At 39.3% G+C, this 11,453-nt stretch overlaps 1 protein-coding gene across 5 annotated transcripts in view; it reads left to right on the top strand.

The window, feature by feature from the left end:
* The first annotated feature begins 606 nt into the window (after positions 1-606).
* The window catches only part of lama2 (laminin, alpha 2), a 153,707-nt gene continuing 142,860 nt past the window's right edge, over positions 607-11,453 (top strand). For 2 of the 5 annotated variants that reach the window (XM_081602472.1, XM_081602471.1), the window contains exon 1: positions 607-839. In XM_081602472.1, coding sequence (XP_081458598.1) covers positions 761-839 — 79 coding nt within the window. In that variant the 5' untranslated portion in view covers positions 607-760. The remainder of the gene's footprint in view (positions 840-11,453) is intronic. The other 3 variants (XM_081602476.1, XM_081602474.1, XM_081602473.1) reach the window with 2 other exon arrangements.

Here is an 11,453-nt window from a genome sequence, read left to right as displayed (position 1 = left end):
TAAACATTGATTTTTACAGTCTTGTTTGCTGCTTTGCAACATAAATGCGTTAAGACATGGAGAGCTTGGAGTTTATGTTTTGAGCTGCATGTATAATTCAGGCTGCACACACAACCAAGCTGTTTGTTGTTTTCCTTCACTTTGCATTTCATAGAAGCATCCAGCTGTGTTTTAGTAGGTGTCCATGTTTTGCCCCAGAGTGTGGTGAGTTGTGCAGGGCAGCAGGAGGAGCCATAGAGCAGTAGTGTATGTAGCTTACAGGACTCAGCAGCACCAAAACTTCTCTCATGTTTCAAAGTATTTCTGCGCACAAATACATCTTTTCCACATCTACTTCCCCCCGCCCCCATTGTTTGCTCTGTTTGTGTTAACCAGAACGGAGTTGATGTAATATTTCATTTGCTTTGTAGTATTGAGGCTTTTATCTCCAAACTCTGTTTCAGAGAAAAAAAAAGAAGAAAAAAAAGCGCTGATGTACTTTTTAGGACCCTTTTAGATGCCGTGTTTTAGTGCCCGTCTCACCTTGAGAGGTTTTTTTTTTTTATTTTTATGTCTATCCATCTTCATATCCATCCATCTCTCTGCGCTATTTTTGAAGGAGGAGGAAGAAGGAGAGGAGGAGAGAGAAAAGGAGGAGGCCTGCAGGAAAAGTTTGGCTCAACTTGTGTGAAACTTTTCTGTGTCATTCAACACCAAAGCGCCGGAGAGGACGGCGCTCACTCCGCGGCGCGCAGCAGGGCATCAAACCACACACAGCGAGATGGATCGAGTGCTACTTCTTTCCCTACTGGTGCTTATCGACGCGTTGCTATGGCAATGCTGCCATACCCAGCAGAGAGGTGAGTCACCAGAGAACGATAGGTAATCGATGCTCCAGTAGCCGCCGCTGTTGTCGTTTGAGAGTGACACCCGGAGCTCCGCGGCGTTCAGGAAGGTCCTTCTTCATGCCCCGAACTCTACTTTACAGCTAAAAGACCGACTCAATATCTGACACAAACTTATGAAACGCTCTTCCCCTGGTCTGGCTTTTCCGTTTGTGTGTAGCCGAACTACGACATCTCGACGTTCACCAAGTCCCCACGGCAAAAGTTTCAAACGGGACCGGATGAAACTCCCGTTATCAATAAACACAGGAACCACATGTGAGCCGTAAGGACTTGCAGAGATTCTAGGGCCTGCTTGTTTGCTCTGTTTGAGAAACAAAGGGGGGTCGGACATTACAGACAGACAGACGTGTTATTTCTAAAGCCATAAATTACGTTGAGTGCTTGAACTTTTCTACGTCGTGACCTTTTAAAGATCCTCTGGTGATAAAAAAAAAAAGTAATTTGGTTGTTTTAGTCTGCAGCTGGAAAACGATTGATCAGTTTTTCAAATTGAACTTTTTAATACCATCAGTCTTTTATCCTGCAGTGTAGAATAAGATAAAAGGCACCTGTTATTTAGTAAGTTGCGTTTTTTTTGTAAAATGTTGGAGTGTTTGACTTCTTAGGTCATTGTGATTTAATACTGATTTCAGAATCTCGTCTCACACTGCAGTAAAAAATTTTGAATCTATACTTTTTTAAGGATCAATTGAGGGTATCGACGGGAAGTCACTTTTATTCAGCCACATGTAAATTCCACATTGTGTCGAGACAGACTTGCAGCATTCACTCCTCCTGGATGAAAAGTACTTGTGTTGTGTCAATCTCTAGTACTGAGCATGCATGTGGTGACAGTGGAGAGGAAAAACTTGCCACATAATTTGGTGCATCTAAAAGTATGAGTTTTATATCATCTCCGTCTAAATGCACAGAAAAGAAGCGGATTCACAATGTTATAAAGAACAAGTGTAATAGAGAGCGGTATGTAGATTTTACAGTGTTGTTGATATGTAATCTTGTTTTTCTTCTCTTCGTTACTGTTGCTCGTAGCGTGTGCTCCAGAACACGCAACGAGTAAAAATGAAATGAATTAGCATTATGCTATTCATAAGAATAGATGTATTGTTGGTACAATCCACACAAATGTGTAGAGCAATGAGATTAGGTTCATGACTACACATGCATAGACACTATGATGCACATGTACTATGATATCATATATTAGTCAATGTTTTTTTTTTTTTTGAGAAAACTAATGGACAGATGCAATTTAAAATGTGGTTGTGGTTTTGTCGTTTGGCAGTCAGCATTGTGTCTTGATGTATAGCAGTAAATGCTCTGGGGGAAAAAAGCTTTTGAGTCTGCTTGTGTGGGTGCAAAAGACTTTGTAGCAAATACTTGTTGGCAGTAGCTTAAAGAAGTGTTGGCATAGGTGGGGGCAGTCCTTATGTGTTCCTTACTGGGTCATTAATGTGATTTTTGTTCATATTCATACTGTTGTAGGGGGATGTGAACTACAACTTTTCAGAGATATAGATTTAATGCAGTCAGATGGGGGACAAAGAGGCACTGGTTTGTCAGCAGGAGAGAGAAGATAAGACACAAAAACTTAAAAGAAAAAATGAAATAATACGATTTCTCAACAGGATGTCGATCCAGTTTATGTTGTCCATGAAACATAAGTTACCCAAAAGTGTAAAACATGAGATTAATGTCCCAACACTGTGGTTCTGTGTCTGCAACCTTTAGTTATGATTTAATCCATCTATACATACTTTCTGCCCCACATTATATGTACAATAGTATTCATTTCTTTATAAAAAGTCAAAACAAAACTAAGTCGCATTTGATGTTTTCCAGATGTTTCCAGTTTTATGTTGTTAATAAAATGTACATGCAGCCTTTGCCTTGATTTTGCTGTGTTTGTTTCTTGGCATTATCCCTTTTTTTGTAAGAGGATAACAGTTCTTCTTTGTCCAAAATCCACAGATCCTTACAATAAAGAGCTCTCTCTGTGTCGTGATGTGTGGAGGCTGCACTGGATCAATAGGCAGGGAGGCTGAGTTGTCAAGTGAATTTGAAGATTTTAATAAAAATGATGAAAATATCAACTTTCAAAAACCACGGGGAGCCAGGGCAGCACAAAAAAAATATAATCCACAGAGAAAAACCATCAAGGCCCTGTGTGTTCCCCCATATGGTGTGAAACAGGGAAGTAATGGAGAAACCAGCAAGGAAAAGAGGTGCTTGAGTACTGGGAGATTGAATGCTGAACAAAAAACCTGGGTTAATGAGCTAACAGGCTGCAGGTGTGAGGGGAGAGAGAGGAAGTGACACAAGGGGTGAGGGAGAGTACATAGTTAACTAGAAAATAAATCTAATACTAAAGAATAACAGGATCTAAGAAACATAATTAAATTAGAGTAACAAAGAATAACGCTAGACGATAAATAAACTAGAACGACCGAGGACTGAACTAAAATAAAAACGAAACCAGACTAATCTAATCAGAGAAAGAGACGGAGGAACAGAGAACAAACAAACCCAAAACCAATTCAAACAACCTGAGATCACGACACTCCAGAATTTTTAGTACAGTTGGAGAAAAAAAAGACAAAATGTGTTAAGAATTTGATGATCTCAAATGAGTAAGGAATGAGACTTGAATTGATTAATCTACTTGTGGAACAAATCGTGCCATGAAATGAACCAGAAAGAACGACTGCTCTTTTATAGGGCGTGCATGTGTGTGTGCGTGTATTTGTGCGTGTATTTGTGCGTGTTTGGGTCGTGACATTGTCAACAATGAAAAATGAGCAATAGAGCCTGGTTAAAGATGAGGACTGACAGCTGAGATGGAAAAGAAAAGAAAAACAAAACACCAAATAGCATAGCAAGAAATTCTGTTGTTTTGAAGGTCATATTTTTAATGTGTTTCCTCAAGTAACAGTCAAATACATTGTTAGGAAATGTTGCCTAATATTGAGTTTTCAGAAAAGTCCAGAACTATCTGAGCCAACATGGCAGAAAAATGTCACATGGATTTGTGTTTTCCTGTTTCTGGGATAAAATTCCCAATCGCTGTCGCAACAATGTGGTCTGAAGATGGGAGCAGACATCTCTGGTCTCAAAATATGCAAAAGAGACTTCACTAATTTTCTCGAGCAAAATTGTATAGGAAGACAATGGCAAGTCTAGGTGCCTTTTGAAGTTGAATAAAAATGTTGTGCTAAGCAGGCAGTGGCTTGGTCCTGATTTAGCACTGCACATGCTTTGGTCTAACCCCCTGCTGTGTATAAGCCAGGATCTAAGTTTTCCCAGAAGAACATTATTTTCTAACTCTACTTATAAGTGGTCACAAAGACATAATTGATTATTGAGTTTATTTAGGGAGAATTTGGTGGTGTTTGTCTCCAAACTGATTAGAACAAGGTATTGCTTGCCATGCCTTTTTCTATTTATCTTCTTGAGAACATCCCCTGTTTGTGTTTAACCCAGGAGTGCTGTGGACCTCCTGCGGAGGAAAAGGAGGGGGGCTGCCATCAGTATGGGAGCGTTTCTGCATACTTGTGTGTGTTTGAGAGGGAGAAAGAGAGAGAGAGTGAGTAGAAGAAGGCGGGAGAGGCCATCTGTGTTAGCAGCCTCATTACTAGGCGTGTCAACCAGGCATGCTCTCTGTCAGCGACGGAGCTCAGACAGACACCAGGAGATAATCAGTAGAAGAAAATAGGAGGGGGAGGAGGCCCAGGTCTGAAAGAGAAAGGAAGATGTGGTCTTCAAGAGTTGTTAGACATTGGGCGAGACATTAATGAAGGATGGATGAAGTGGGCAGATGGATGGTCCAGAGGAACCAGGATGAAGTTTTTAAGAGAGATGATGACAAAGAGATAAAACTTGTGGTATAATAAAACTGCAAGAGTCCAAAATCTAATGAAAGCTTTCCTTAACTTTTTTTTTTTCTCTGTCATGCATTTGCTCTGATTTTGTTGCCCGATAATTTTAATTTTTTATTTTTTATTGGTGGTGTTAAATGTTCATTTAAATTTACTTAAACGTCTTCTTTTAATTTCAAGACCAGATATTCCAACTTTGATATCTGTACAGTGTGGTAGGAAGCTAGAAGATCCTTTAACCGTCCTATACGGTCTTAAGAAATGGGGTCATTAAGCGTTTTATTCTTTCACAATAATAAAAAGCCTGCGCTTTTGCGAGGTTTTTTTTGTGTCTGGCTTTGGGAAGTGACAATCTGACGGGACAAACCCCCGCCGCTCCCCCGCTGTCTGAACACAACATTTGCCACGCTTCTCCTGAGCTTTGCACCAACATTGCAGGAGGGATAATCAAAGACTGTCCTGTAGGGTCTCTACTTAATCCAGTGGGCTTCAGTCTTATTGAGTTTACTCTTTCATTTACTGACTGTGTGTGTGCGTAGACCTACATGCGCAGCTTATTGGACTTTTTCAGTTGCAAGCAGGTGGGAGGACTTGGTTAGAAAATGTGGGATTTTCCTGGGTTTATCATCATTTTAACCAGAATAGGTTTTTGATTTCCTTCTGATGCATTGCTATGTTGCTATAAGTGGTTAAAACATATGTGTATGTCTGTGTGTGAAATGAATCTAGATTGTGAATCAACTGGGAAATCAACATTTTATTTGGCAAAACCCTGTAACTTACTCATAATATCCACTTCCCTCAGAAGCCTTATTATGCAGCTTTAATAGGCAAAGAATTAGGAAGGTTGGGAAAACTGATTTCCCTGTTGACGTTTATCATATGTTAATATAATCACATCTGCAGAGTGATACAATGATTTATTTTTAATTTTTACTTCTATCACAGCATTTGCTTGGCAAAATTGACCTTTCTGTGGATAAAACATCTTAAAGTAACTGCAGGTTATCGTAATGTTGATCTACCCAAACTGGGCAGTGAATGGAGTGATGAGACGTCAACATGATGTAAATCCAGCTCAGTTGTGTTAGAGATTTTTATTAAGGTGTGTTAATTTCAGTGTATGTTTCTAAGATGTGAATTTAAGAACACTTGAGCATTGGTGACTGAATTTGAATGCATAAAGTAGTTGATGAGCCCTTAGACTTTTTCAGCCTTGTTTTAACCTTTACAAAAAAAAATAAAAAATCTGGGAGACAGATTGATCGTTATGTCTAAATGCCGAATTCTGTGAACTCTCTTTCTTCCTCCTTTGACTTCGTACCGCACTGATCAGTGTAGTGATTGTCTTGCTCCCTTTAACCCAGTAGTAGAAGTTGTAGTTACCAGCATTCAAGCCAAAAGGGAATGAAATTGAACATGCTGCTCATCACAGAATTTGTATGTTGCATCCTTGCTGCACAAACAAGTTTCACTGTTTCTCCTTTGCTTGAAGGCAGCAAAAATATCACCAGTGACATTGTGTCAAAGACATTGATCACACAAACACCAACAGGTGTTTAAATGCCTGGATATTAGAGGATCTTTTTAACTGCTAAAATTAGCCAGGTGCTAATTTGAACTGATGCTTTACATCTGCTGACAGTTGGGTTGTGGTCAGGATGAAGGATCTGATTGTAAATAGTTCAAATGCATCTTGATTTTAGTTTCAATGTTTGTCCAGTTCCACACTAAAGGACACTGGACAGATGATGTAGTTAAACTTCAGCTATTATTCAGAGTTTTAAGAAAGAAAAATAGACCAGCAACATTACAGGTCATTCGGATTACTTGCCCTATGTGTATAAAGGACCCTTATAACATCATTTTCTTCACTCCAGACCCACTTGGGAGTGTTTACTGCCGTAAAGTTCAGCATCAGCCATCGGACAACAGCACACGGGTTCAGTTGAAGACCTATTCACAGTTAGCTAAATTCACCTTTGTGTTTTTGTGATGTTAAAGCAGCAAAGGTTTTTTTTTTCCTATTCTGCTTCCCATAGAGCTGTTTGGCATTGGGATAGTATGACTGGTGACCCTGAGATGCAACTCTGTTCTGCAATTCTATTCCAGACAGCCTTGGAGATTTGTTTCCCTCTCCTCTGCCCTCCATGCATTGTTTGAAAATAAGTTTGACACAGTGTTTTTTTTTTTTGCTTTTAGTATTGTATATATTGTTTTGAGTGTATATATCGACAAGTTTAAATGAGCAACTATTTTCTTGTGGAAATTTTCTGACTTTTACAGTAAACACACTGGTTATCTACTCTAAGTGACAAGTTTCTTTTCCAATTTTGAAGAGGGGATTAGATAAATGGTCCTCTTTGTCAAATAATATTTAGAAAATTGCCTTAAGGGTGCTTTTTCATATATTTTAGTAAAACATTGTCTTGGTTTAGTTGTTGATAAACACAGAATGGAATATATCTTAGAAAATTAGTTCGTTATTGCAACTCTATAAGAGGAACACTGTTAACATAGGTTGGTACTCAATCATTGTAGCCGCCCATAGTTACCATTTATATGTTTAATATTGATTTGGTAAATTTAGTTAAAGCTGCTGGAAATATTGTTTTCTCAAATGAGTTCTGAAATTAGATTACCAAAATCTAATATTCTGGTATTTTAATGTAACTAGTGTAAAGTCGATGCAGCTTTTTTAGAGACTTACAAATACAAATTTCATCTGATTGTAGTTTCAACTTGTCATACATCAACTGTCTTCCATTTCGAAGGACTTTGTTGCAGCCCTTCATGTCTACTACAGCTATTAAAAAAAGGTTTGCTGTGGTGTGTTTTGGAAATGTGCTTATTCGCTTCTATCAATGTGTGGCAGATTATTGGCTTTATTATTGCAGCACCACGGTGGTAGTTGACTTGTGGCCTTTTCTGATGAAACAGTTCATTGTCCTAAAAAGCAAAATCTTTTTTTTTTTTATAAAATCCGGGTCTGTGCATGTATGTGTGCTACTGTGTGTGTGTATGTGTGTCCTGGCTGTTTTGTTGTCAGAATAGCATTGATAATGCTGAGGAGAAAATCAATAGTTAATTCTACCAGGGACACAATAGCTGCTCTGCCCAGCTCCATTCCACGATGGGCTTAGACACAGAGAGAAACAGGGCATGAGTTGATGAATTGGTAAGTGCGAGGGTGTGCGTGTGTGTGTGTGCGTGTGTGGGTGCGTGTGTGTGTGTGTTTTTTTTTGCGAGTTCATATAAGGGGATGTGCATTTGTGTTGTGCAAAAGACTGTTTGCTGTGAGATATGGATTTGCTGGGAACAATATTGAACTTGAAAAATAAATTTAATGAGTGTTTTCGGGTGAAGGTGCAACATCCAGGTAGGTTTAATTAGATTCCACATTTACGATACATATGGCTAATAAATTATTCCGTGTGTTTGCATATCGTTTATAAAGTTTGGTGCAAACAAATTGTAATGTTTATCCAGCAAAACCTGCCACCTTCGCTAAGAAATTGGCCTTTTACGAAGTCACCCCATATTACGGTTCTCCAACCTGTACTTGACATTGCTGAAATAGATAAAATTACCCATCTTCACTCTGAATAACTGCAGCAGTGGACTGTGATGGTTTCGTTCCTGTGACCTTTTCAAATTTTTTCGCACCTCTTCAGCAGCTGTGTTCCTAAATTACTCTGCAGCAGCAATTTACTTTTAGTTTACTTGGTGGCATACTTTGTAAAGTAAAGCACAAATAATAAAGAAACTTCTTGGAACTTTTAAGGCCGAATGCCTTTGCAAACAGTTAAAACTCGCCGAGCTTGTTCAGAAACCCATCAGACGGAAAATTTTGCAGCATTTATTTTGCGAAGGCAATCGTTGTCCATTTCACTTTTAGCTTCAGATCACCGTCCAAACTCCGTCCCAGACGAGTAAGGCTGAACCATCTGCCATTTGAACGTCTGCTTTGTCTGATAATTATTTTTGTTCTTTTTCATTCATTTGAGTTGTTCTTGTCAGGAAAAATATCCTTCTGAATCTAGAAATGTGTACAACGTCCTTCAAACTAGAACCTTCTTTTATTATTCTTTTTTATTAATAATGCCTTGCTAAATCACTTTTATGTAATTATGTAGAGAAACAGTCGCTACATTTCCTTATCCTTGCAGACTCTTTGCTCGCATCTTTTGAATTACAACAAAATCCGCTCCTCCCAGAAAAAAACAATATTTAGCAGATGTTGGCTGTTGAGTCTGTTTGCAGAAGCTGAACAGATCTACTCTCAAAATCCCATGAAGCCCAGCAGACTAGAGGTATTTTAAATATTCACATGCCTACAAAGGAAGGAAGGTTTGTTAGACCGACGGACGGATCTTTCTGTCGGCGGTGGGATTTGATGCCGTGAACTCGCTGCTGCGGCGCGGTATGCCTGACATACAGATGTGCCGCTGAGAAAACAGACACCGCTGACCCTTACACACATAAACACACAAACGTCTACAGCTGCAAAGAGTTTGGAGTGACCTCCGCCTCTTCATCTTTCTATGCCATCCTCTCATCTTACCCCCCTGTCTGATCTTTTGGGGTGCTTATATTTTCCCAGAGGGCTTCCTGTGGTAACACATGGTGTCAATAATGAGCCCCCCTACAAAGACGCACGCAGACATACAGATGCCCCTCCTCTGCATCCTCCAAATCCTTTTCTCTCTCCCTCTCATGTCTGACTCTTTCTTTCCTATCACTCATCTGTTGTTATTTTTTCTCTTCTCCCCTTTCATTCCTTGGCCTCCCGTTTGCTCTCATTTTCCACTTCTCATTTATTCCCCTCAATTTCCTCCATGTTCTCTTCTTTTCCTCCCCCTCCCTTTTTGCGCCAAAAACATGCTAAATTCTGAATCAGACAAAAACAACTGGAAGATGAAATTGTGATCGGCATAAATATTTGTATTTTCTTTAAAAGTACACTAACTCTAAAAGCATGCAGCACTTGTATGCACTTTTCCCACTATTCATCCTTCCTCCTCCCTCCTGCCCCTCATCTCTGCCACCCCTTCACTGTCTTCCTTTCATCCTGTGTAGGAGTACCGCTGACAACCTCTGCGGCCATAGCCGAGCTCCGTGCCTAGCCTGGGATTGTTTGCCTTGCTCCGTCTTCCCCGTCAGTTCTGGAGGTCCTATTGTTTTGTTCTTACTTAAATCACTTCAGTTCAAAACCTCTGTTTATCCACAGTGAGCACACTGAGAGCAAAGCTGTCTTTTACAGGAGAAATCTGTCTGACACAGACAATTCAAAGGGAGCCATACAGCAAGACAAACACCCCCCAGCTTTACTTTTTTTATTTTTTATATTTTTTTTGGATTTTGTTTTTCTATTTGTTGGATTTAGTTTGGACTAACTTCTTTTTCTGGGCTCGAGAAATTCAGAAGTTTGGGGGATAAAGCGTAGTTTTGAGCTTCCATTGTGAGCTGAGTTGATAAAGCGTAGATACAAACCGGCTTAAAGGGAAAACGTAAACCTATTTGTGATAAGTAGCAACAAATCTTCCCATGAGGAGGAATTCTGACCCACTCCTCCTTGCACAATTGTTTTAAATGTTTTCATAACGAAGGGCATAAATAGCTGGTTTTGGTCACACCACACCACAGTTGTAGCTTGAATTGTCTCATGCTATTTGTGTTGTTAATGTCTGGAGTGAAATTAGAAATTATTCACTGTAATTTGAGCCAGTCGCAGATGTTGAATGAAAGTAGTCTGCCTTGGGCAGGCATGAGGTTGTCATGATTGCTGAGATATTTATCGTGAAAGATAAACGAGACAAGTTCAGACCCATTTCAAACAAGTTAATTGCTCTCATAAGTTTTATACAAGTTTCCAACCAGTTAAGATGTGGTTTATGATCTTAATTAAAAGGTAGTAGTCAATTTCCAGACGTAGAAAAGCTGCCTCTTGCTATAAACCACCTAACATTAATGACTAACCGATGCCGGCTTTGATAGACTTTCAGATATATATTCTTAATTCTGTTGGCTACTGAAGCTTAAGAAACTAAACTTTAAGGGATTATAGTTAACTTTTATTTGATTGGTTTATTATGGCTAGAGGAATAAAAAATAATTTCAGCTGTAATATTTTCTGTGTGATTAAACTGTGACTGAATAATTTTCAAGGCACATCTCTGCAACAGATTATACCCTCAGACATAATTAAAAAAGTGACTCAACCAGACTTTCACCAACATCTCACAATTTGATGGACTGCCTTCCAAGACAGACATTCTTCTGCGCTTGTTTGCATGTCTGCTGTGGGCCACTGTGTTGTAAGGATGTTTAAGCTGCGGTTTGTTCTTAGATCTGGGTTTGTTATTGATACCAGCTGGCTTTAAACACCGCTGGAAATGATCATTTCCAACATCCGTGTTCCACACATGGTTTCAGTAAGCTTTTAAACAATATGAGTTTGTGTCCAAGAAACGGATATGATAGATTAGAAGGATGCCTTTGGGTATATTTTTGAAGCATTTGTTAGTTTCTTTCTGTGTGTACAGCTGCAATTATTTGGTGTCCTGACCTTTAGTATTGGGCAGCCTCTAACCTGTCACATTTGTGAACCTTGACCTGGCAAAGGTCACGTTAGACTGCCTTGTGGTGTTGAGATTACAGCCAGCTATCTAGCTCAGGGCAGCCCCAAAATTAA

This window comes from Poecilia reticulata, chromosome 21 (assembly GCF_904066995.2).
Source record: "Poecilia reticulata chromosome 21, P_reticulata-male-v2, whole genome shotgun sequence".
NCBI lineage: Eukaryota > Metazoa > Chordata > Actinopteri > Cyprinodontiformes > Poeciliidae > Poecilia > Poecilia reticulata.
This window is presented reverse-complemented; position numbering and strand designations above follow the sequence as displayed.